Raw genomic sequence first — 27,884 nt, 5'->3', positions numbered from 1 at the left:
CAGTGAAGCAAGCCATCATTAGGCTGAAAAAACAAAACAAACCCATCAGAGAGATAGCAAAAACATTAGGCATGGCCAAAACAACTGTTTGGAACATTCTTAAAAAGAAGGAACGCACTGGTGAGCTCAGCAACACGAAAAGACCCAGAAGACCACAGAAAACAACTGTGGTGGATGACCAAAGAATTCTTTCCCTGGTGAAGAAAACACCCTTCACAACAGATGGCCAGATCAAGAACACTCTCCAGGAGGTAGGTGTATGTGTGTCAAAGTCAACAATCAAGAGAAGACTTCACCAGAGTGAATACAGAGGGTTCACCACAAGATGTAAACCATTGGTGAGCCTCAAAAACAGGAAGGCCAGACGAGAGTTTGCCAAACGACATCTAAAAAAGCCTTCACAGTTCTGGAACAACATCCTATGGACAGATGAGACCAAGATCAACTTGTACCAGAGTGATGGGAAGAGAAGAGTATGGAAAAGGAAAGGAACTGCTCATGATCCTAAGCATACCACCTCATCAGTGAAGCATGGCGGTGGTATTGTCATGGCTGCCAATGGAACTGGTTCTCTTGTATTTATTGATGATGTGACTGCTGACAAAAGCAGCAGGATGAATTCTGAAGTGTTTCGGGCAATATTATCTGCTCATATTCAGCCAAATGCTTCAGAACTCATTGGACACCGCTTCACAGTGCAGATGGACAATGACCCAAAGCATACTGCAAAAGCAACCAAAGAGTTTTTTAAGGTAAAGAAGTGGAATGTTATGCAATGGCCAAGTCAATCACCTGACCTGAATCCGATTGAGCATGCATTTCACTTGCTGAAGACAAAACTGAAGGGAAAATGCCCCAAGAACAAGCAGGAACTGAAGACAGTTGCAGTAGAGGCCTGGCAGAGCATCACCAGGGATGAAGCCCAGCGTCTGGTGATGTCTATGCGTTCCAGACTTCAGGCTGTAATTGACTGCAAAGGATTTGCAACCAAGTATTAAAAAGTGAAAGTTTGATTTATGATTATTATTCTGTCCTATTACTTTTGGTCCCTTAACAAGTGGGAGGCACACATGCAAACTGTTGTAATTCCTACACCGTTCACCTGATTTGGATGTAAATACCCTCAAATTAAAGCTGAGTCTGCAGTTAAAGCACATCTTGTTCGTTTCATTTCAAATCCATTGTGGTGGTGTATAGAGCCAAAAATGTTAGAATTGTGTCGATGTCCCAATATTTATGGACCTGACTGTAATTAACGCCATTTGTAGACGCTAGAACATTTACATAAACCAATTAATATACACTTAATGGGATTTTTTTTTTTTTTTTGCAAAGACATGTAGCAGACTACATTTTGGCCTAAACTTATGAAGAAATTTAATTTTTAAATTTTTTTTTATTGGATATGTTTTATAACAAAAATATTGTTGTTTTTTTTTCAAAATTTGCGTTCTTTTTTTGTTTATATCGTTAAAAATAAAAAAAGTAGAGGTCAGCAAATACCACCGAAAGAAAGCTGCATAAGGACATAAATTTAATTTATGCACAGTGTTGCATGACCACGCAATTGTCAGTTAAAGTTATGAAGCACCATATAGCAAAAATGGCCTGGTCAGGAAGGGGAATAAATCCTCTGGAGAGCAAGTGGTTAATAAGTACTTTCTTTTTAGATCTTGATTTATCTCATCCTGGGTTACCTAAAGTAAACCTCCAGCTAAGAAGATAAAAGCATGGTTGAAATGCATGTGATTTTTTTTTACCTGATAAACTATTTTTAGTTCTGTTCAACCATTAATGCACTGACCACTGCCACACTGCAAAGTCATCAAGGTACATTCATTATTTCTTCATACAGGTTTACAGGAAGCTGCAAAGCAGACCTAGTAAATAGACCTATCATCTCTCGTGCTGTAAAAATATTTTTTTTACCTTCACAGCACTTCCCCACTTTACTAGTATGTACAGGTGAAACTCGAAAAATTAGAATATCGTGCAAAAGTTCATTTATTTCAATAATGCAACTTAAGAGGTGAAACTAATATATGAGATAGACTCATTACATGCAAAGCAAGATAGTTCAAGCCGTGATGTCATAATTGTGATGATTATGGCTTACAGCTCATGAAAACCCCAAATCCACAAACTCAGAAAATTAGAATATTGTGAAAAGGTGCAATATTCTCAGCTCAAAGTGTCCCACTCTAATCAACTAATTAAGCCATAACACCTGCAAAGGGTTCCTGAGCCTTTAAATGGTCTCTCAGTCTGGTTCAGTAGGAATCACAATCATGGGAAAGACTGCTGACCTGACAGTTATGCAGAAAATCATCATTGACACCCTCCATAAGGAGGGAAAGCCTCAAAAGGTAATTGCAAAAGAAGTTGGATGTTCCCAAAGTGCTGTATCAAAGCACATTAATAGAAAGTTATGTGGAAGGGAAAAGTGTGGAAGAAAAAGGTGCATAAGCAGAAGGGATGACCGCAGCCTGGAGAGGATGGTCAGGAAAAGGCCATTCAAAAGTGTTGGGGACTTTCATAAGCAGTGGACTGAGGCTGGAGTCAGTGCATCAAAAGCCACCACACACAGACGGATCCTGGACATGGGCTTCAAATGTCGTATTCCTCTTGTCAAGCCGCTCCTGAACAACAAACAATGTCAGAAGTGTCTTACCTGGGCTAAAGAAAAACAGACCTGGCCTGTTGCTCAGTGGTCCAAAGTCCTCTTTTCTGATGAGAGCAACTTTTGCATCTCATTTGGAAACCAAGGACCCAGAGTATGGAGGAAGAATGGAGAGGCACACACTGCAAGATGCTTGAAGTCCAGTGTGAAGTTTCCACAGTCTGTGTTGATTTGGGGAGCAATGTCATCTGCTGGTGTTGGTCCACTGTGCTTCATTAAGTCCAGTGTCAATGCAGTCATCTACCAGATTTTGGAGCACTTCATGATTCCTTCCGCAGACGAGCTTTATGGGGATGCTGACTTCATTTTCCAGAAGGACTTGGTACTTGCCCACACTGCCAAAAGCACCAAAACCTGGTTCAACGACCATGGGATTACTGTGCTTGATTGGCCAGCAAACTCGCCGGACCTGAACCCCATAGAGAATCTATGGCACATTGCCAAGAGAAAGATAAGAGACATGAGACCGAACAATGCAGAAGAGCTGAAGGCCGCTATTGAAGCATCCTGGTCTTCCATAACACCTCAGCAGTGCCACAGGCTGATAGCTTCCATGCCACGCCGCATTGAGGCAATAACTGCTGCAAAAGGGGCCCAAACCAAGTACTGAGTACATATGCATGCTTATACTTTTCAGAGGTCCGATATTGTTCAATCCTTGTTTTATTGATTGCATGTAATATTCTAATTTTCTGAGATTGTGGATTTGGGGTTTTCATGAGCTGTAAGCCATAATCATCACAATTATGACAAATCACGGCTTGAACTATCTTGCTTTGCATGTAATGAGTCTATCTCATATTAATTTCACCTTTTAAGTTGCATTACTGAAATAAATTAACTTTTGCACGATATTCTAATTTTTCGAGTTTCACCTGTACCTCGACCTTTTGGGTATGGGCAAAGTGGTAAAGGTCTCATTAAGTCGCTGGATATTTCTCATTTTTGGTTACACAAGTTTATGTCCATGTGTGTATGTTACACTATTTTAAAGTGTACATAAACCCAAAAGCAAAAATATAACATATTGCAGAAGAAGAGTTTGTTTTATTTTATCAGGACATTTTTCTTTCACTTTAACTCCATAATCCTGTGACTAACACACCTCCAGCCCCTGTGTAGATTGGCACACTCCTCCATCTATAGAGGGAACTATGTTTATCACTCGGGCTGGACTACAAACATGTCTGCCTTGATTTATCTCTATTACATGGGGGTTTGGGAGATGAGTAATTTACAGAAGAAAGTTATGTTTCTATCAGTTCAGGTCACCGGAAGTGAAAGGAACACAGCATTTCTGGCAAGATTAACAGGTATTTTCTATACTTGCTATATATGTTCTAAGCCTAACAAATTCAAACTAGTGCAGCCACCACATCTAAGAACTGGTAAGCTGCAATATATTGCATATTTGTTCTTTGTCACACAGGAGGCAATGTAAATAGATATGTGATGACTACTGTGACTTACAGATGTGAAGAATGACCAAGTTCTTCAAGGCCATTTAACTCCACAGAAGCAGATCTGACCTTATACAAAGCACTATTACAAATATACTGTATTTTGTCTATATTATCCTAATGGGCTCGGATAGCTGGCTTGGTTATAGTCATTTTGAAACCCTAAAGAATATGTAAACCCAGCATTTCATATTCCTGATATGTGTCTGCTGTATCATGCACTTGTATGAAAAAGTATCCTGTTCTCTTTGTATTGCTTCCTCTGTGTGAATTCCCTGCTGTTCTTGTCAGTCCCTCTGCTTCCCTATTGAAAACTGGCCACACTAGGCAGGATAGCACAGCATGGTCAACTTTCTAGCTGTGCTGGAAACTCAGTGTGCTCTCCTCCAAATGATCAGAATTCTGCTGACACACACGCGCACTGCACAGCCATTCACTAGGAAGACCAGTGTACTACTGTTTCTCCTTCCCCAGCTGTTATGCAGCTGATGACAGAGGGTATGGGAAAAAAAGGGGGGACGGTGTATATAATGGGGTTTTTTAGATTTATACACAAATGTTTTGTCTTTAATTTCTATTTTAAACTGAATTGGTTGTTTTTTTCAAGGTGGGGGTTTACAATCATTTTAAGAACTGGGCTATTTTAGATAAACCAGCAAGCTATACTTGGAAAAAGTTAAAAGAATATTGATAAAAAATGAAATACAGAGGAAAGACATTTCATATTTCAGACTAGATCATCATAGCTAGACATCATTACCTGGCTAATGTGACAAGTGTAGGTTTTGGCAAGTGTTTCAGTAAATGTTTCATGGACTGCATGAGGCCCTCAATCTCCATTTCTGAACTGACATGGTGTGGAAGCTCAGCATAATCACACGTAAGACCAGCTTGATGGATCTGAAAAACAGAAGGGTGTAAGCAAAACAATGTAACTTTCTTAAAGTGCATGTTAGGGCTACAAAACATTTTCATTACATCTGTGCAATACATGTACTGTTCCCCATGTTTTGTTTCTTTAAAAATGCTGCAAGTACAGAAAAACATCTGTTGATGAGCCAGAAATCCAATGTTGTTGTGCTCCTGTCTTGACCTGACAACACAGTGTGTTATTCTGCACTGAAATCACAAACAGCATTGTCAGCCCTGCCAACTCTGCCTATCCCTCTCCCACATTTGTCCCACTCTGCATTCATACATTGATTTATTTCCCAGGAAAACATATCGCTGCCTTGATACTGTGCATAGGGAGGGATAGGGCTCTTGGAAGATGTGCTGTTACACTTATTGTGTAAAAATATAATGCAATGCACAGTTATGGTTAATGTTCATATTACTGTGAATTGAGAATTTATGTTTAAGCCATTGTTTATTATCTCCAGTATAATTAGTTAATATACTGCCATCTTGTGGATATTTTGGTTATGGCACCTTCCTTTTCTGTCTTCCTGTTTCCCCTCTCACTAGCTAGTGATGCATTTCCTCTTCCTTCTTCACTGTCTTCTTGGGATGAATATGGCCACTTGTCTCTAGGCCACATGTAATCTGTTCGCATCTGGGGACACATTATCATGTTCTGATCTGCAAATACTGTTCTTCCATTCATCTGCTACATCTTTTCATCTGAAGTACCTTCTGCACTACAATAAAGATCCGTGGATGAGAAAAACAGGTGTTTAGTGAGTTCAGCTATCTAATAAAGACTGTCTGCAGTGATTGTATCTGCTTATACAGGCCAGGCATAGAGGTCTCAGCAAGAGATAAGTCACTAATACAACAGTTGGAGTCAGAATAGTCAAAACATGGTAAAATTCCCAAAGCCTGCTGTGTATATGTGTGTGTCTAATCTGCAATCAAGGTCAGCGCCATCCTCCAGCTTGTGAAAGCACATGGTCACACAAACATACTTTAAAAACTCTCTCTGCATTGGACTGCGTTATCCCACCTGTCTAAGCTGCTCTTTTTCTTCTTGAAGAGACAGTAACCATTTTTTTTAGAAACTTGAAAAATGTCTAGACAAGGTTCTGAGCATTCATTTAACGCTGAATCAATGCAGTCACATTTCTGACCACACAGATTTACAGGGAGCAGATTCTGCAGATATCGCATAGCAAAGTGTAAGACCCAAACGCACAATAATATCAACACAGAAACTTAGAAAAGACTATGAAACCACTAGAGATGAATTCACCAGCAATCTGTAAGATATATGGTACAGAACTATGTACTGAATATCAGTTTTTCTACGCTTTAATTATCAACCCGCTGAATTAAGAGACTCTATAGATTGCCTACCTGCAGATTATGAACGCTATCAGTGCCTGTCTGTAAAATACACAACTTTCTTAAAGGACTCTAATACAGAGAGCTCTTTAGCAGCAGACCTAACTGAGATAGAAGCACTAAACCAGCAAAGAGATCTCTTAGTGAAAGATGCTAATGATAAAGCAGAACTCCACATAACTCAAGTGCAGAGGACCAGATCTTCTACATCCAGACTTACTATGCTCACAGCACGTTCTTCTAGATCCTCGAACTCCAGAAGCTGCACATTAAGCGACAAGCTAATAGAGGCCCACGCAAGTCTGGAAGCAAATAAAGTGCGAAGCTCCTTTGTCAGAAAGGAAGCTGAATTAGAAGCTCAAAAAAAACTCTTCAAGCAGAAATGGCAGCTCGCCAATCAAAGGCAGAATTCCAAATAAAGATTCTGCAAATGTAAAGGGAAGAAGCAGCTGCCTTAGCAAGGCTGAAGGTCTCTGAGCAAGCAATGGGAGTAGGTACTAGTTCAGACTGTTCTATTCCAGCACAACTGGAACATCCAATTATTATTATTATTATTATACAGGACTTATATAGCGCCGACAGTTTGCTCAGAGCTTTACATTTTGAACGCACAAGTAAATATGTGCTAAGGCACAATGTTTGCAACAATACAAAATTGTCTGCTGTACCTCTTGTGAACAATAGTGTTCGGACTCTCAATGCACAGACCTCCAAGCTGCAAAAGCCTAAGCCTAAGTACACAACGCAAGTGTATCTACACAACAAAAAACATCAAAACAGTGTGAATAAATACTCAAAAGAATAAATGATAAATAATACACAAAAATCACACAAAAAAACTTGAAAAATATATAATATTAATTGGATAGTCCTACTCCAAAAAAATTATTTTTGAGATGAATATGGCAAGTAGAGTGAAATTGAAAGTCCTTATTCCAAGACCCTTGATGCACGTTCACACTTGTTTGTGCTAAGATCACATACCGCATTCACCAGATAATGGTGAAAGAAAACGCCTTAATTATGGGTTCTGGAATCCTCGACCCATTCAACTCAGCCTCCAATCACCAGGTTTAGGTGGAAATCCCCCAATGCAGGAATAGATATATGCCTCAGAACTCCAAACCGTAGTTAAAATCAGCCTCCAACCTCCAGGACCACCAGAGATCCTGTTTGAGTCTTGCAGTATTACACTATATACATTTTTTTCTCTGCACCAATCATCTTTCTATGGCGAGTGATCTCTGGTGGTCCTGGAGGTTGGAGGCTGATTTTAACTATGGTTTGGAGTTCTGAGGCATATATCTATACCTGCATGGGGGATTTCCACCTAAACCTGGTGATTGGAGGCTGAGTTGAATGGGTCTAGGCGTTTTTTTTTCACCATTATCTGGTGAGTGCGGTGTGTGTTCTTAGCACAAACAGGTGTGAACACAGGTCAAGAGTCTTGGAATAAGGACTTTCAATTTCACTCTACTCACCATATTCATCTCAAAAATACTATTTTTGGAGTGGGACTATACAATTAATATTATATATTTCAAGTTTTTTTGTATTATTTATCATTTATGCTTTTGAGTATTTATTTGCGCTGTTTTGATGTTTTTTATTATTTTATTAGTGTTTACACTAAGGAGCAACAGCATTTATTTGGGAATTATTTCACAATTTTTGGCGCTGGTGATTTTTTGTATATAGTATCTACACAACAAACCATATCACCTCTTGCCAACAATAAGGTGACTCCCAGCAACAAGCCACATTTAAAGTAGCAGCCAGCAGAAGCCTTAGAGACTAAACCACAGCAAAATGCTCTTGCAAAAATCATTTTATCCTGGTAAACCTCACCCTTACTCACCAGACAACTTTTGTGCCCAAGGGGTCCAACAAGCTACTTTGGAACCAAAGGGTGAGAGATCAGATCTGTCTGACCTCACCAGATCTATATGATTTGCCACAAGCTCATTAACATTAGCCTTTCAAGGTTCGACAACTGTCCAGAGGACTATAGGGCTTGGAGATCAACCTTCACAGCTGCTATTGTTGATCTCAACCTTACTGCCAAGGAGGATCCTAATTTGCTCATGAAGTGCCTGGGGCCAGAACCTGCAGATTGTGTTAAAAGACTGAGAGCAATACATGTTGGCCACCCACATGCAGGTTTTGCCGCTGCATGGGCAAGACTTGAGCAAACCCTATGGTAGCTCTGAAGCCATAGAAAGCAGTGTCCTATTCACAAAAAACCTCACCCACTTAAGAAATGTTGTGGGCTTAGGGCACAAACTGTACAAGAATGCAGGGAGATTCTCCAGAAGCTTGGATTATGCTATAGGCGCTGTGCTTCCTATGACCATTTTGCTAAAAATTGTAAAGTTGTCATCGAGTGCACAGAATGCAGTAGTGACAAACACAACTATGCAACCTGCTCCACTTCCAGACAATCCACAGCAGCCATCTACATCTAAGCCCTTCTTCAAATCATGATAGAGAGCAACAAAGCCATGATCCAGCCACAACAAATGTATCTTCTTCATGTACTGAAGTCTGTGTTGAAGGATTAAGCCACAAATGCTGTGCCAAGGTATGTCCTGTCAAAATATATCTGAAGGATCAACCTGAGTAAGCTACCAGGATGTATGCCATAGTAGATGAGCAGAGCAACTGATCCCTGGTTAGACGTAAATTCTTTGCAATCTTTGACATAAAGGGACATGCAGCACCATATACTCTCAACACCTGTTCTAGTTATGTAAAAACCTCTGGCAGAAGGACCTATGGGTTCATGGTCTCCCATATCAAGGCAAAGGCTAAAAAGGGCACTCCCTTGCCAACATTAGTTGAGTGCGACCAAATACCAGACAAGAGGGAACAAATTCCTACTCCAGAAGCTGTGTATCAATATGTCCACTTAAAAGAGAAGTATGGGTTACATTTTTTTTGCATTGTGTGAATTCTGGTGAGCTGCTAGTTGGAATGCGATGTGCACTGCATTACATTTAGGGGAGCAGAGGGGAGACATCCAGGGTCTTTTAGACCTTGGATGTCTCAATAAAGGGAACCTGTTACCAAAAATCATCACATAGTGGGCATGGTCCCCGGAGAGGCCCTGCAGGTCCAGCGGGTGAGGAGCGGAGAGAGGAGGTGGGGACATCTGAGAGACATAAGGGCGCCGGTGGTGCCCGTGAAAGTGCCTGTGTGGTGGAGGCCATAGAGCCTGGAATAAGTGGGGGAGCGACTGGAGAAGGAGCTGGTGGGTTATACAGAGAGAGCCCCCCCGCATTACATCTTACCTTGGAAGTTACCCCAAGATCCCTGACACAGAGGGGACCCTCCACAGCATATATCGTAACCTAGGAACCATGGCTGGGAAAGTGGGCCAAAACAAGGAGTGAACACGCACGGAGAAGCACAGCATACACGGCATGAAAGATGATGGTGAGTTGCTGCATGTTGAGGTTAAAACTCTCTAAAGAACTGTTGTTTTTTACAGTAAATAATCGCATACTGTGATCATTGTGTAGAAAGAGAAGAACATGTTTGGAGGGTCCCGGTGGTCTTGGGGGTCGATCTCTTTGCATAACACAAAGGGACTTTTTGGGACTATTAGTAGAAGGAAAAAGAGGGCGGTCCCGGGGGTCAGTACTCTGATATAGAGGAATAGCAGAAATTGAACTGTTAAGCTCTAAAGAAATGAAGAGTAGATCAACTAAAGGGGGGGATCAAGAAACCCCCAATCAAGTGTAAATACTAGAACTATAAGAAAGTATATGCCCCCGCAGGAAAAAAGCCCTGAGACTCAAACCCTGGAGAATTACCATGAAAGATCTAAAAAATATGGAGATCAATCCAGACTTTCATTCAGGACACTGGAAGAGAACCAGATTAAAAAAACCTATAAATAGGGAAAGTGTAAGAGAACAAGTAAACATTGACCAGGAAGGTCTTATATCACAATCACTTTTAAAAAATGAGCTGGCGGAAATGTTCGCGAAACTAGAGCTGTCCATGAAAAATGAGATTGGGACGCTTCGCATTGACCTGGGTCAGATACTAACCCGGACTGAAGAAGTAGAGGGGAAAATGAAGGGATATGTACAACAAATTAATAAACTGGAATTGCAGGTGTAGTAGATGCGTAAATAACAGAGAAAGTTATCCTTCTCCATAGTTTTTTTTCTCTCTTCCCCCGAGCTCTCTTCCGCTGTGTCATGGTCCCCCTACCCCCCTCTTTTCTCCAGAGCTGGGGGGAAGGGATGGAGGGGATGTGAAGAACATGGAACTGGCGGGTGGTCCGGAGGCCAAGCATGCTGCCATCTCCAACCTAGGAATGACATTGGTCCAGGAGGGGTGTTGGCGTGCATGTTTTGAGTTTTGCCCCAAATTAAGAATGGGGATTTCCCATGTCAGATTCCTAGGCAATATGTAGGCCGGGAGGGTTGTTGGGGTGGGAAAGGGTGGGGAGGTGAACAGAGGGGAGGAGGGAGGAAGATGGGGAACGGTAGAAGGGGAAGAAGGGAGGAAGGCCACACCCTAAATTGTCTATATCTGTTTTCTCCTTTTGTGAAAGGAGCTTTAGTAGGGCAGGGAAAACATAGCTAAAATGAATGTCATGAAGTTTATGACTTGAAAGGGCTAAACTCCCCCACCAAAAGGCTTAAGATACTCAGGGAAATTCATCAACACTCCATAGATGTAGTGTTTCTTCAAGAGATACATATAACTCACGATACAAATGTGAAGATGTATTCGAAGCAATATGTAACGTGGTATTACGCAGACTCTCCAGTTAAAAGGGCCAAAGGGGTCGCGATAGGGCTGTGAAAGAATGTGAGTTTTATACTGAAGGGAAAAAGGGAGGACCCAGAGGGCCGATTTCTATTTTTGAGGGAAAAATTACAAGGAGCTGAATACACACTGGTTAATATTTATTGTCCGAACAAAAATCCAGCAACATTCTTGGAAGAAGTGCTAAGGGAACTTTCCGAATTTAGAAGGGGTAGTCTGGTTGTGGCTGGGGATTTAAATCTGTGTATGGACCCTCAGATGGATGCGTCACCCTGTATGAGAAGAGAAGGGGGAAGAAAATTAAAATCATTGAAGAGACTATCAAAGTCAACTGACTGATACTTAGAGAGTTAAATATCCAAGAGAAAAAGACTATACCTTCTTCTCTACTGTACATGGATCGTATTCAAGATTGGATTACATAATGATCGAACATAGTCAATTGGAGTCGTTGGTTGGTGCCAACATAGAAGTTATGTCCATCTCAGATCATGCTCCCATCACAATGAGACTAAAGGTGGGTGGGGATCAAGATAAAATAACATTGTGGAGATTAAACGAGATGCTTTTACAAGACCCCGAATTAGAAAAAAAAGACTACGGGGGGAAATAGGGCATTTTTTTAGATTTAGGAGACAGGAAGTATCAGTAGCCACAGTCTGGGAGGCACATATAGCTTATATTAGAGGAATAATAACCTTGATGGGTGCATAAAAAAAGAAAGAACGAGGGGAAAAAATAAAGATGGTGATTGAGGAGCTCTACAAGTTAGAACGGTTACATAAAAAGAAGGTAGGTACAGACGTGTATCAGAAGAGAAAAGAGAAGGACTAAAAGAACGTATGGAACAGGAGACAAGAAGGATATTTAATAGGGTCTCAAAGGAAGGATATCGGTGGGGGAATAGGAAGGAAATTAAAGGAAAAGAAATCAAGAAATTTTATAGATAAAAGTAAAGATGACAAAGGAGAAATGGTGTATTCTACCACCGATGTCGCTAATAGGTTCCAAAAATACTATAGCCGTCTGTATGATGCGAGTCCCAAAGACCAAAAAAAGGAGGAGGAAATGAGGAAAAAGAGACAAAAATATTTAAATGAAGTGGAGCTGCCATGAATATTAGAATAGTAGGAGAAAACCTAGAGGCCCTAGAGAGATCCATCACCCTAGAGGAAATTAACCTGGCCTTAAAAAAATATGGCTAAAGGAAAGAGCCCTGGGCTGGACAGATATACTGTGGGGTATTATAAAAAATGTTGTGATCTTTTGGTCCCTAAAATGTGTTGCTACATGAATGCAATAGGGGAAGGGCTGGAAACGAGAGAGGAGACATTGCAGGCTCATATACCGATTATACTTAGAGAAGGGAAAGATAGTATACAGTGTGCCAGTTATAGGTCAATATCCCTACTAAATGCCAACACTTAATTGTATGCTAAAGTATTGGCAACTAGACTAAAGGATTTGATGCCGGCCCGAATACACCTGGATCAGGTAGGATTCATTCCCGGAAGAGAAGGTAGGGACAATGGCTTGAGATCATTGTTCCTCCCTCAAACGGTAAAAAGAGAGAAACTGCTGACTTTATTTTTGTCAACTGGGGCTTCATGATGAATACGCTAGATGAAATAGGATTAGGGCCTAAAATGTTGAAGTGGATAAAAGGGCTCTATAGTGCCCCATCAGCGGCGGTTAAGGTTAACGGGTCCCTCTCTCAGTTCTTTAAAATGTATAACGGAACTAGACAGGGATGCCCACTAATAAAATATATAATTTTGAGGTGGCACACCCTTGAGCTTTAATTGGCACACCAACTGAGGTCCAAGCAACTATACCTGCAAGCATTTTACAGGTATAGCTGATGTGACAGGCAGTAATAAAAGCTGTTCCTTGCTACAGGAACAAGGCAAAAACAACAAAAAACTCAGGGAAAATTAGGTTTGGGGTTACATTTGGGTAATGCCCAGACAAACCCTTTATTCTCAGTTTTGTACCATAGAATTTATTCTCATGAAAGACTATGTTCAAGAAAAGTTACCAGTCAGGTAAAAATATTTTAACATAATTATCATCACAAACATAATTTTCATATAAATTCCATAGAAGGAGACTGGGCAGATTTTGCCTGGGGAATTTAAAGTCCTAAAAGGACCTTGACTGGGGAAACACTCCCATTGCTGACCTTTCTTCCTGAAAACAGTTGTTGCCTCTCATGTTGATCCAAAGGCTTTAGCACTTTCACTGACAGCACAAGGATGCACATTAGAGATTCTGACTTCTCTTACCATATGCTTGCTTTAGGTAAATGTCTCAAAGTACTTCAGCTAGAGATAGCCAGTAACTCTGTTTTTCAGGAGAAGAGGTCTGTAAAGGAGGTCTAACAGGGGAGCAATGTGTGTACCTCCTTGTATAAAGGTATGAATCAGAATATCAAAAGCAAGAGAAAGTGGAAAAAAGAATGGACACCTGACTGGTAATGGTGTTACAAGCCAATTAAATGTTGTGCTATCCTCATCTGGAGGAAATAAAGAACATGGGCCACATAAAAGGCACATGGGAAAGCCCCCAGAGACTTACACCAGTGAAAATAAGTCTTCCACGTTTGATTATAATTTTTCCGGAAACAATATTTACAAGCTTTTAACATGCTCAAAAATACAGAACCTGACATGCACCTGTTTTTTAGAAGCTGATCGTCAATTTAGCATCTGAGAAACAGGATTAAGGATTGGTCCTTGAAAAAAACAACCTGGACAATGGGGTAGAAGCCCCAAAGTGTTGGCTGATAAATTAATAATTTTGACATACCATACTGGAATGCTCTCAGTCTCAACCCTACAAAGTAGACAAGGTAAAAGTTTTAATCAGAGGAAAGCCATACTGACCTGACGGTTCTATCAGGACATATGTTGTGTCAGCCAACAGGTCCTGTGTCCTGAAAACAAGCCTGCTCTCCTAGTTGAACCAAGAATCTAACAAGCCCATGTGCAGTGTTGTTCAACACTGACACAGAACATCTAAAGACGACTATTCCTCCAGGTCCAGGCACTGCCTGCTGAGAAAACCCTCTGACAATTGATGTAAGCCACAACTGTGGCATTATCTGACTGAACCTGGATAAGATGACATTTCAGAAAGGGGGTTCAGCAAAGTACTGATAGATGAATTGGCCTAAAAGCAAAACACTATGTGTGGCAGAAAACTAACACTACACATCACCCCTTTGATAATGTGCCATTGCCACGAAACGCGTTAGTATAAGGACACCTCTCATACCATTGATCATCCACTCGGTTCATGCATCTGACTGTCGGCCATCTTTTTAGATTCTGTGAATCAGCTTTTTTGGACATTACCATGTAAGTGTACTACTTACTTTTTACCTTTGAATAAAAATACTACACTATCAAGATTTCTCTCTTTTGGGTCTTTTTGCCGAGTCCCTGAGATGATCTCCTGATATGAAAACACACCAATCCTGGCGATAGAGGATATAAAGTGATTTCGTGCTACTGGAAAGAGGCGCACTCCCTCTGGTGGTAGGAGACGGCAAGAGTGGTGCACTGGGGTTCCTGAGGGCTTTACGCTGAGGACCATTTGGCTGTGACCAGGAGTAGGTCTTTATACTCCAATGCGCATTTACTTGCGCTATCTGGTTAGTGCATTTTACAGTCATTCCCCTATCACGGAAGTCACGGATTTGCTTGGATACATCCCAAACTTATGACTTTAACATCCCTATCACTATAGGCACTTTGATTAGTTGGATAGATCCCCATTACTCATCTGACCATTGTTTACATTAATTTATGAATGTGGGATCTGGTGCATGTTAAAATATGAATGTTTAACTCTGCTATATATATGTTAATTCCCTGTATTATATACTCAAGCGCTGCAATTTTTTGTATTTGACTTTTGATGTAGGGGGTATACGAGGTTTACCTTTATGCTAGCAGCTTGAATCCTGTCAGATCCAGCGCTCGTTCCTTCCTTCATATATTACTACACATCACCCTGAACACACCATCCCCACCGTGAAACATGGTGGTGGCAGCATCATGTTGTGGGGATACTTTTCTTCAGCAAGGACAGGGAAGCTGGTCAGAGTTGATGGGAAGATGGATAGAGCCATAAACAGGGCAACCTTAGAAAAAAACCTTTTAAAGTCTGCAAAAGATCTGAGACTGGGGCTGAGGTTCACCTTCCAGCAGGACAACAACCCTAAACATACAGACAGAGCTACAATGGAATGGTTTAGATCAAAGCATATTCATGTGTTAGAATGGCCCAGTCAAAGTCTAATCTGACAGCACTTGAGCTATTTTTCAAAGAAGAATGGGAAAAAATGGCACTGTCTAGATGTGCAAAGCTGGTAGAGACATACCCAAAAAGACTTGCAGATGTAATTGCAGCGAAGGGTGGTTCTACAACGTATGGACCATTTATCATTTTCCTTCCACTTCACAATTATGTGCCACTTTGTGTTGGTCTATCACATAAAATCCCAGTAAAATACATTTCCTTTTTTGGTTGTAACATGACAAAATGTGGAAAATTTAAAAGGGTATGAATACTTTTTCAAGGCACTGTATTTGAGCATAAAACCATATTTTTCTGTACACACACATATTACATGTTATGGCTTATCAGGGCATTCTTGCAGAGAGATGGTAGGTTGAAGGTGTTAAACTTCTACTGTACCCCAAAAACGCATTGCTGCAGAGCAAATGAATGTCATCTATTTCATATGTTTCAGCTAGTCAACTCAAACTCTAGCATCACTCTGAGAGACCCAGACTCCAAAAACTGATTTACACCACACACCAGTTCGCAAAGTGATGACATACAGAGTATATCTGTGGTTGTAAAGGCTCAAGGGTTTTTACCTTCATGTATTCTATGCATGAAGGTAAAAAACCTTTTGTGTGCAGCGTGCCCCCGCCCCCCCCAGCCCTCCCAATCTTTACCTGAGCCTCCTCCAATCCAGCAATGTTTTCCACAGACTCAGCTGTCTAGGCACTCTTCCTCCTCAGTGGCTGAGACAGCAGGAGCAGCCCATTGGCTCCCTCTGCTTTCATTTGCAACCAGTGAGCCAATAAGGAGAGAGCGGAGGGGGGGGGGGCACACACCTATAAGTGTCATATAGACACATAAGAGCAGCAGTTTGGGGACAGCTTTCCTTGGGGGCACTGCTTGGGGAAGGACCTGAAAAGAAGAGGATCTGGGCTGTTCTGTGCAAACCCACTGCACAGAGCAAGTAAGTAAAGACATGTTTGTTATTAAAAAAAAAAAGAAGAGCTTTAAAGTCACTTTAAAAACCAGTAGGAAGCGAGTAGTTTAGGCAAATGCACAAAACAAATTATTTTCTAGGCAGAGCATGCATCTTTTTTCAGGGGAAAATTACTTCACAGTTCTCTAATGCTAAAATCATGGCAGTGTGTCAAACCGGCCCAAAGACAAGTACTGTATTTCTAACACGAAGCTCAATAATTGGATCAGCAAGGGATGTGAAAGTTGTGATTTTCCTTTAAAATTTAATATATAAAGCTCTTGTATGACCTTAGCCTTATTTACCAGCATTTTCCATGGTGGGTAGATGCTGTAACAAGACTTCCATTGTACTTAACGTATTACAACTAAAAGCAATTAAAGAGACAATCTAAGTGGAACGTCACCCAAAAAGGGGAAGTTCCACTTCAAGTCCTCTTTAACCCTCCTGTCCCATATTTGGCATGTCATTTGGGGGGCAGGTACGTAGTTTTGGCAGGTACCTGATTCCCACTTCCACTTCAATCGCCTAGGTGATCTGAGCAGAAGTTCTCCTCCCCTCTCCCTCCCCGCAGTCTTCTGGGACATGTCAGAGGTCCCAGAAAACTGCAGGACCATTCACAAAGCCTGTGGACAGTTCGTGCATGCACAGTAGCCAGCAGGCTGTGAAGCCAAAAGCAGCATAGCTGCCTGCTCACAGTTAGGATGCCGGTGCTGAAAACCCAAGGCTGGTGAAAAACTAGGCCGGGTGAAGACTGCGCTGGATCCCTGGACAGGTAAGTGTCCTTTTAATAAAAGTCAGCAGCTTTCAGCTATTTTTTTTCCCAGATTGAAAAACAGCTTTAAGTAGTAAAACAATAAACAAAATATTCAAATATAACAAATACTACCATTTCATAGTCTGGTGATTCCATTCTGGATTTCAAGCTCTGTACAAGTGGAACTAGACTGCTCATTCTGAAAAATAAAATACATATATGAAGCAGGTAGCTAAGGAAAAAATCCTGAGCAAATAATTAGAAACCATTTTCTGTTGATTTTCCCTTCTCTAATAAAGCATAACACTTGAAAGTGTAGGTTATATCACACTGCACATAGACATGACTCTGCACTGCCTTAAATAACACTTGGTGTTTTTCATAAATTCTTTAATTTATTAGTTTCAAACTCTTGCATACAGAAAACAGAAGAAAGAGAACGGTTGTCAATCCACTATATAGAGATGTACAAGGTAAAATGCAATCCCAAGTAACAGTGTCACAGTAAGTGTTATTTTTACCATTTTCCAAACTGTGTGAACAGTTCTTGCATACAAACAAAACCAAAAACCAACATAAATGAGAGTAGGCTATTGAATCCTCTAAAATAACAGATGTGATAACAAATTTACGCTGATCTTAGGAGATGATTAAAGCACGGTGACACAGCTGTCCAGATTCTATTGAGTCACAGGGAAACAGCTTGCCTTTCATGGGAGTACTTTTAATTTAAGATTTTTCACCAATTGGATAGAAATTTTAACTTAAGGGTCTGCTGATGAAATAGAACAAAAGGGCAAAAAAACTACAAGAAGAATGCACCTCATCCCTTAAAACTTGCTTTACCTGACATATTCCTAATAATAACATCTTTTCTGCTGCCTTGTTGAAGGTGTGATTTGATGATGAAGCAAATGCTTGCTGACAGTTTAAAGACTGACATAAAACAAAACTGCAAAACCACTGAACTGAGCAGAAAGTGTTGATTAATCTCTCGATTTATATATTTTTGTAGATAGAGCTGCTGTTTACAATGTCTGCTAATCCAACATCTACCTCTAGTGGCAGTCTTTGAATATTACACTAAAAAATAGTTCAGAACTACAAATGGCCAGTGCATTTTTTTTCCTACATGACAAAAGGTCAGAGATATCTCCAAATGATTTAAAATCACATGAAACACCCAAAATGACTTTCAAAATGTTATTATTTTCACTTATTTACTAATACCTGCTTTGTAACAACAGTATTTTCATTTGTCAGATACTTTTCCCCAAGCAATTTGTAATTACATGTTTATTGAAAACCATGTTTTAAAATTAGTTTTGGATATAGTAGGCGATGGTTAAAACCATTGTCAAGTTTTACTTTTTGCGGTCTCAGAAAGACACAGGAAAAAAGAAATCTTTATTAGGTAAACCCACTCTTAGACAGATGTCACCAGAACAAGTGTACTATTTGGAAAAATTCCCCTCTCGAGGCAGTCTTCATGGGTCACTTAGTCTTTTTCTGCCATCAATCTTTTGTCCCTGTCCCAGTGACAACTCACTTTCATTGACAAATAGAAAGGGCAAATCTCCCCAACAGGAACATAGAAAGAAACTTTGACAGGTTCTAACTCTTTCCAAACCCAACAAAAAAGATTGGCTTCAGATAGGGCTCCTGCCACCAACTTAAAAAAACTGCACTAACCACTACAGAGAAATCAACTACGGTACCTTAAATTTTTACTTGCAGTGTTTTTCCTTAAACTCTTTATATACACTTGTAATGCGCCTTTGAGCTGGCTTGAAATTTTGACTACTCCAGGAAAGTCAACTTACCAGGGTGGCCCCCTCCCTCCTTCATATCATAGCCCTCTTCTCTTCTGGGAATGTCTAATCATTGTGCTGGCCCAGAAAATCCACCTCTCTTCTCACAGCCCTACAAAACCATTTTCTTTAGCTTCCAGTGGAAAAACAAAAGGGAAATAATATACAGTTTTACTTGACTGAAAGCTCAGAGTCTTCCGGGGTTGCATATATTAAATTCTAAGAGGTAGTGCCCAACAGCAGTCTCAGGGTTTTTGGAAGTCTACATAAGAATAGTTTAAATGCATATAGCATGCATAATATATGGTAAATGCACAAATAAACTTAAAGGAAGGATGATTTTGTCACTGGGTCTCTTTAGGAATGCTCTCTCTGGGTTAGTTCCTTAGGCACCCCTTTTCATTCCAGTTAAATGCTAGTTGGAGTCTCATTTCCTGCTATTCATCTTTTATTAAAACGAGTATTTAAGCATTTACACAGAAATACTTAAAAACAACATGAAAAACTTGATTTTTGATTTACCTGTAAAATCCATTCTCGAAATACTGTACAGGACACAGGCTGGGTTATAAGCAGGTACCTTCAGGTGATTGGGCACTAGCAAAAAAAGCTGTGAAGACCCCCATATGACCCCTCTCGCTCCCAGCAATCCCCAGTTCTTTGCTAGTGTCTGTAGGTGTTGGATGCATTATCTTTACTGAGTGTGCTATGACTGTTAATTGCACTTACAGATTTTCTTAAATTTTTTTAGCTGCCAGCAATCCTCAGTTCTGTAGCAAGCAATCAAAGATCCCATAGGGGATGGTGCCATGTGTCCTGTATTGGAGTGCCAAGTCAAAAATTGTATTTTCTTGTTCATGCAGTACAGGACACAGACAGATTCAGAGATAACTGGGATGTCCCCAAGCAATAGTTATTAAGGGAGGGTAAAATCAAACACAAAACCAGCCAACATACCCATGAGAACAACCAAAAAAACTGTCGGACTCAAGTCAAACAGTTGCCTTGCACCTGGCAGCCAAAAAGAACAATTGGCAAGGACTGAATATCCCATGGAGTCATTGAAAACGGTCTTGTGGGCAACAATAGGAGGCGCCCACTGCCCAAAGGTCTTCACCAGAGATTGCAATGCTAATGGCCATTGGAAGAGAATAGCCAAAGCAAACATTTGGCCCCTGATAGTACTCTGGGCTAACCGCTGATCAAGTCCCAACTGAAGAAAAGTCAAGATACGTTCCTCCGTGTACTGGTGAGAAATAAACTTCCACTATTCACACCAAGCAAAATAGCCTTTCAGGTGTGGTTTTAGACTTTTTGAGAAGTTGATTTCTTGTATTTAAAAGCATAGGGATGACTGAATCACCAAGGCCCAAATCTCTCAGGACTTGAGCTTCAACAGCTAGACCGTCAAAACAAATGACCAAGAAGCAAGGTGGGGGCCATGGAGCATCCACCAGAAACTGAAGTACATCTGTGTACCAAGGTCACTGGCTTCTTGGCCAGCTTGGGGCCACAAGAATCAATGGAATTCTTTTGGACTCAATCCGACAGATCAGATGGGGGAGGAACTTTAGCGGAGGAAAGGTATTTATTAGGGAGTATCAATGCCAATGATCCACTAGACTGGGGAGCTTCTGGCCTCCACCAACAGCAGAATGGGGTGATCTAAAGAAGAAGTCTGCTTGTTAGACACAGTCAGAATGTTGTGTTGTGAAGGCCTGGAACGAATTTGGGCACACAGCACTTCCTCAGTGGAAGCCACCATCAGACCCATGACCCTCATGCAAAACTGCAGGGCTGAAAACACAACAGCACAGTTCTTGCCTGAGATCTCAATATCTGAATGTTTGTTGGTGGAAAAAAACTTGAGACAAGGCCATTTCCAGATCAAGGCCTATTTGCTCAATGAAATGAGTTGAAGTCAATGCAAAAGGCTGAGTATCTAATTAAAGGCTAACAACAGGTGAGCTGTCCACTGAATATTGCTCGACAGAACCTGGGCAGAAAATGCTGTCAATAGAAGACTATCCAGGTATCCCACAGTGAACACCCTGAGAATGAAGTAAGGCAAGGGTCAGGGTCAAGACATTTGTGAACACCAGAGGGGCCATGGACAGGCCAACAGGAAGTGCCAAAAATTTTATATGTTTTTGTCCGGGGCAACTCATACAAGTCACTGATGTGAAGGATAAATGGGGATATACAAATGAACATCTTTGATGTCCAGCAGACTAGGAAGTCCCCTTGTTCCAGAGACGTAATGACTGACCTAGTGGATTCTGTGTGGAATTTTTGTATTCTCAAGTGCCTGTTGAGGACCTTGAGGTCCAAAACGGGATACACGTCTCCATTTGGTTTTGGAACCATGAACAAATTTATTAGTAAAAACCTTTCCCCCACTGGTACGGGTACAATTACCCCCAAGGACATCAGAACAGGAAACTGAACTCCAGTTTGTAGCCTAGGGTGACAACAAACTGAACCTAAAGGTCTGGAATGTCCCAAACCCAGATGACCGAGAAGAAGTGGAGATGCCCTGTTATTGTGCAAAAGACTTGGAACCAGCTTGCATTGGAACTGCTTTCCTGGTGTAGACTTGGAAGATGAGGCCTGTGAGGGATGAAAGGAACCTTTCCACTGAATAGAGTTTGGGGACTTACCTGCAGGAGCCTTACATTTGCTGAGGAACAGGGTGCTCTTACCCCAATGATCATTTTGGTATGAGTTGAGTTTCTCCCTGAAGAGCCATCTGCCCACTAAGGGAATTTTCTCTAGTCACTTTTTGTTTAACAGTTCTGCCAACCAGTATTTTAGTCTGCATCTGGACAGAAAGGAGGCCCACTCTAGACATATGATGTAGAGAGTCAACCAGTCCATCAATGTAATACCTCAGCAGGAGTGCTGAAGGAGCTGAGAATCCACAGAGATGGGTCCCAATTCTCAAGACATGTGTTTTGTCTCTACTGCCAGAATCTTGCATATTGTAATAGTGGCAATAACTGGTTGTGTTGTCAAACCAATCAGGGCAAAACAGGATTTGGAAAGGACACAGCATCCTTAAAGGTTGCAGGATCCTTCATGGGAACCATTAGGAATCTGTTGAGGCAGACAATAGCTGACTCAACCTCCAGGACCACCCATTTTTTTTTAGAAACATGTTGACAATAGAGTACTGTTATGCAGCGTGTGTAGGCTGAGCATACACTTTTTCATGATGCTGCCAGTCACCGTACAGGTCTTAGATGGTTTGTGCTTTTTAAGAGAACCCATACTGATAACCTTAGGTATGGAAACTTCCAACAGCCCCAATGCCATAGAAGTCCTCACCTCGTCAATCAACACTGATATAACGTCACAGAGATATGGTGATAATATAACAGAAGGGGATTTCTCCTGAGAGGAAACCTTTAATTCATAGGAAACAGCCTCTAACTCCCCGCTCTGTCCTCTTCTGGGTTTAAGATCACAGTCAGAGCTGTATCAGAGACAGATCTTGCTGGAAAGGGGGGTGGGGGTTTCTTACAACCCTGATGGCCCGGACAAGGTCCAAGATTTGACCCATGAAGGCAGACATGGATGCCCCAAAATCCTCTGTACTAATGCAGGCAGAGTGCAGTATGACAGTGGTGCAATCAAAATGTTTCAGAAGGGACAGATGAGAATGCTATCAGAGGCTATATACTTAGGTGGGGTTATGGTGATGGTGAGCTCACTGTGACCAGATGTATGGGCAAGTCCACCCTCTGTCAGTTCATGATCTGCCTCTTTTTTTGCGCCATGTGTACTACATTCAGTAATGAAGGCAAATGACCGATGCCCTGCCCTGCACATGTGCAGGGTGCTTGCACTGCTAAGGAGCCCAGGGAAGGTTTTAGATCTGCCCTGGGCTGTCCATGGTAGTGACCAAACAGTGGAAATTACCCTGGGCACTTTGACTGTAATTAGGTCAGCATAACCAAGAGGAGAGGGGAGGGAAATGGTGAACAGTGAGATGACACACACCCACCCACTAAGTGAGGAAGAGGGAAGATTCATACCCAGGATAAAGGGAGGCACCAGAGGATCAATATCCACAATTGCTGATGAACAATTCCAACACAAGGACGGACTGTGAATTAACCTTTACTCTCCTGACTCCACCCACGTCAGAAGGGCATACCCTGTCAGCAAGGGGGTTTTCAGGGCCTTGGTCACATCAGTGTGGATTACCTCTGCTCTGGACCTAGCACCCTGCAGACAATCCAACTGGTGTGCTATCTGCCAAGGTGGGCACCTAACACAGCATCCAGTGCCCAGAGCAACATTGCAGACCAACTTCATGTCTTCCCTGGTGGTGTTCAGTCTCCAGAACTCTTGCCATGGACACTGATCTAGAAGCTGCACAAAATGCTGCTGCGACCACAGCATAGTAGTAAGAAAGTTGATTGAAAAATTGGTAAGTGCAATTAACACTCACAGTACACTCAGAGAGAATATATCTAACACCTAAAATCACTAGCAAAGAACTGATTACTGGGAATGGGAGGGGTTATATGCCAGTTTTGTGGTTTTTTTTGCCAGTGAGTAATCACCTGAAGGTACCTGCTTATGACCCAGTTGTCAATGAATCTGCCTGTGTCCTGTACTGTAAATGCTAGGAATGCACTGAAATTTTGGTGGCCGAAACGTTTCAGCCAAAAATACGCCTATTGGCCTTAGGCCGATACCAAAATAGGCACCGATACAGGTGCCGAAAACAGCCCTGCCGCCCAGTGGCTCTCAGCCTTACCGGAGAACCCATCCAGCAATCCCGGCGCTGGACATAGAGATCAGCGAAGGAAAGATGGCCTCCACTCATCTCTATGCCCTTGCAGGACTGGAGTGACGAATGGAAGGCCATTTTTTTTAAAGCACTAGATCAATGCTTTTTTTTTTTAATCTACTGCTTACATTGTAGAGGAGAGATGTGGGGTCTTATTGACCCCATATCTCTCCATAAAGAGGACCTGTCACTACTTATTGATGTTTGCATTATTGATGTCCGCATTCCCTGTGATAAAAAATAAATAAAGGGACAGTATAAAAGAAATGTAATAAAGTAAATAATAATGAAAAATGTTTAAAGTGCCCCCGTCCATCTGTGCTTGTAAACAGTGGTGAATGTATATATAGACCACACCCACATATGTAAACGGTATCGCCGCGAATGTCAGAGCAAGAGCAATAATTCTAGCACTAGACCTCCTCTGTAATTTTAAAACTTTAAACTGGTAACCTGTAGAAATGTTTAAAGCGTCACCCATGGAGATTTTTAAGTACAATAGTTTGGTGCCATTTCACGAGCATGACATGTTGGGTATCTATTTACTTGGCGTAACATCATCTTCCATATTTTACAAAACATTGGGGTATATATTGTGTTTTGTTTTTTTATTCATTAAACTGTATTTTTTCCAAAAAAACTGCATTTGGTAAATATATACATTTTTAAAAACTGTCCATTTCGATTTTGGCCAAGTGCATCCTGAATTTTCGGTTTCAGCACCAGAATTTTCATTTCGGTACACCATTAGTAAAAGCAAAAAAAAATAACTTCTTATAATTCCCATAAAATTACTTAAAGCAATGAGAACTGAAAATAATCACATAGTTGTAAAGAATGGTCTTTATGGTAAATTAGTCATGCATTATTCAACTCATTGAACTTTAGTCCTAAGTGATTACATTTACATAAACATACTTATAAAATATGTATATTTGTTGACAGCTGAACTTTGCTTTAGGATGGTTTGGAGCCTAATAGGCACCTGAGAACTTACAATTGCTGCACTAGCTGCTTCCTGACCTCAGTTGATGATAAAGCACTATCTCCTAAAAATGTATAACGGTATCAGACAACAAAGCTCGATCCTTAAAATGAATGTAAACAACTATGAGGCCATTTTTCATACTACTATGCACACTGAGGAGCTATGAGACAGCATGCATTTTCAGCATGAGATTAAGCATTTGATGCAGCAATAATATTTAAACCTCACAAGGGTCTCTTAGTTCTTGCTTCGTCAAAGTAGAAAAAGCAAAATAAGGGAACAAACAAAAAATGATTCAAAAGTAAAATTGCAAAGCATTATTAATTTAAGACATTTTTCATAGTCCTTTATTTCAGGATATTATCTCATAATATCCTCAAATATGCTGTTAAAAAAATCATATTCATTATACATACCCAGGATTGGATGCCCATCTTTGCACCGTCTCCTCGCTATCATCTTCACAAAACTCCGCAAAAGCAGCTTCAAGGTCTTCAAGCTGACGTATACGGTTCTCTACGCAATCCACTAGGGCATCCTAAAATTTCATCAAAAAAGCAAATCACATTCCAGTTTAATTCACAACAAACTGTGAAGGCAAAAGTGGGCCCAAAAGGGTCTTTGACAGTGAAATATAAATCCAGTCTACTGTATGCTAAGTCTGATGCGGAACAACAGACACTGGCAGAGTAGGTAACATGCAGCAGGCTAAATGTGGCTTTGTGTGAAGTATAGATAGTGCATTGCAGTATACATGCACAGTAAAGTGGTACGCAGTATTAACGAATTAAGAGTGAAGTCACGTGGCATATAAAGTACAGCAGAGAGGTTTAAATTAGGAATTGTACAACACAGTGTACAGAATGGTGTTGTGTAGTATTGAATATTGGTCACTATCATCATCCTTAAAGCGCAGTTCAAGTCAGTTTTGTGTTTATTAAAAGTCAGCAGCTACAAAAACTGTAGCTGCTGACTTTTAATAAACACACACTTACCTGTCCCAGGGTCCAACGATGTCCTCTCCTGCGCTGTCCCTTCTCTCCCTAGCATCACAACTGTGGGCACCAGGCTGTGACAGCTTGCGGCTTCACAGCCGGGTGCCCACTGCGCATTCACGAGCTGTGCATTCTCATTGGTCCTGCAGTCTTTTGGGAGCTGTGAATGTTCCCAGGAGACTGCGGGAGGAAGGAGGGGGCCAAACAGAGCCGGAAGTGGGAGCAGGCACCTGTCAAAAACAATAGTTATCACAACTAGTGCCAAGGGAATAATTAAAATCACAATCAATAAATACTGCTGCTCAAAGAAAAAAACATCAAAATTAACATAATAAAAACAGCGAAAAAAAGATCAAAGTTTAAAAAAATATATACGTATATGAAAGTCCCAAATAAAAGTCCAGTGTATCACTTTTTCATCACTGTTTTTTTTTCTATATTGGAGCACTGGACTTTTATATATACATTTTTTAATTTTGTATGATCTTTTTTGCGCTGTGTTTTAATATGTTAATACCTGTCAAAAACAGGTATCCGCTTCCCCCTAAAAGGTGCCAAACATGGCACTGGAGGCAGGGGGAGGAGGCAAACAAGCAGAGCTTCCGCTTTTGAGTGGAAATTTTAGTGTTAAAATAATAATAAACTTTATTATATGTCGTGCCTTTAAAGACAGCTTTTCAAATCGCTTTACAGAAAGAAAACAATTACATGAAAAGCTTTTAGATTTAATTTGATTGAGTTTAGAGAAGATGGCTCTTTGATATTCCTGGGAAGAGAACTCCAGTTTTCGAGCACAGCAGAAGGCTCTGCCTCCCATCGTGTCTAGGTGATTAGGGGACACACACAGAAGACCAGAATTTGAGGAGCGGAGGCTACGAGGGGGAGGGGAGTATGTTGATAAAAGTTCAGAGAGATCATGGGGTGCCAAGCCATGAAAAGCCTTATAGGTAAGCAAGAGGATCTTAAAGTAAATGCGAAACCTAACCAGTAGCCAGTGCAAGGGCTCCAGGATAGGGGTAATATGGTCACTTGTACCACACCTAGTGAGGATTCTGGCTGCAGAATTTTGTACATATTGTACATAGTGTTAAAATGATACGATTCAGGGGCATAATTTCCAACGCTGCCCCATGTCCTCCAATCCTGCTGGCTGGTCCTCGTTCAGGTTGATATCTGTCCAGCCTAATTAAACTCACTTCCTGTGAGCCAAGTCATCATGGACACAATCCATGAGGGTATGCCCTCATACAAACAGTACTGTCATAAGTATCCACCCATCTATCCTTGCTACTGACCCAAAGACTGGAGAATTTAGGGACATGCATACTAAAATTGATGATTTTTTTGATGAAACTCAGGCTCATGCAGGGCAAAGCACCAGGTTCACTTTAATGCAGATCTCCACAGCAGCTAAAATGTATATATGCAGGAAGGCGGGGAGAAACACATTCGAGCTTTATTTGAACACAGATCTTTACATAAACAGTACCTATAAGAAAAGGGGATGTACAAGGAAAACTACCTTTTCCAAATGACAAAACTTGCTTTTGTGTTAATATATATCATGAAAAAAATACACAATACTAGTATTATGTATCATTTGTTCACTTATATCACCTTAATCCATAATATTTCAATGCAAAGCTAATATTTGCTTGTTCAAAAGTGCTGAAAAGTCAACATTTTTCATGGGCTGTGTTTACTTTTTAACGTGATGTTATATATCAGCCCTGGCTGTAAAGCAGTATTAAGCCCAAAACTAAAAATGTTGCCTATTTGCAGCTAACGAATCACCAGATGTGGTGGCTGCATTCGTTTTCTTTTTTACGCTTTTTCCAAGCAGTTATAGCAACAGTAACAGCTAATCATTGGAAGCCCTCCATCAGTGTTAAAGTGCTTTAATTGATTTTTTTTAAGAACAAATCATGTCATCCTTACCTGCTCTGTGCAATGGCATTGCACAGAACAGCCCCAATTCTCTTCTTCTGGGGACCCCATCTGGCTCCTCCCTCCTTCTGAGTGCCCCCATAGCAAGCCATTGCTTGACACTTG

At 41.0% G+C, this 27,884-nt stretch overlaps 1 protein-coding gene across 1 annotated transcript in view; it reads right to left on the bottom strand.

Annotated features, from left to right (window-relative positions):
* CUNH5orf22 (chromosome unknown C5orf22 homolog) overlaps positions 1-27,884 on the bottom strand; it is a 101,685-nt gene that overhangs the window by 6,451 nt on the left and 67,350 nt on the right. Inside the window, exons 6-8 of the mRNA XM_089674846.1 lie at positions 25,254-25,375; positions 17,370-17,436; positions 4,901-5,040 (exon numbers count right to left, since the gene is read on the bottom strand). Coding sequence (XP_089530972.1) covers positions 4,901-5,040; positions 17,370-17,436; positions 25,254-25,375 — 329 coding nt within the window. The remainder of the gene's footprint in view (positions 1-4,900; positions 5,041-17,369; positions 17,437-25,253; positions 25,376-27,884) is intronic.

This window comes from Staurois parvus, unplaced genomic scaffold (genome assembly GCF_062004578.1).
Source record: "Staurois parvus isolate SC_StPar_1 unplaced genomic scaffold, SC_StPar_1.0 ptg000153l, whole genome shotgun sequence".
Lineage (NCBI taxonomy): Eukaryota > Metazoa > Chordata > Amphibia > Anura > Ranidae > Staurois > Staurois parvus.
Note: the sequence above shows the minus strand (reverse complement) of the source record. Positions and strands in the feature narration are given on the sequence as shown.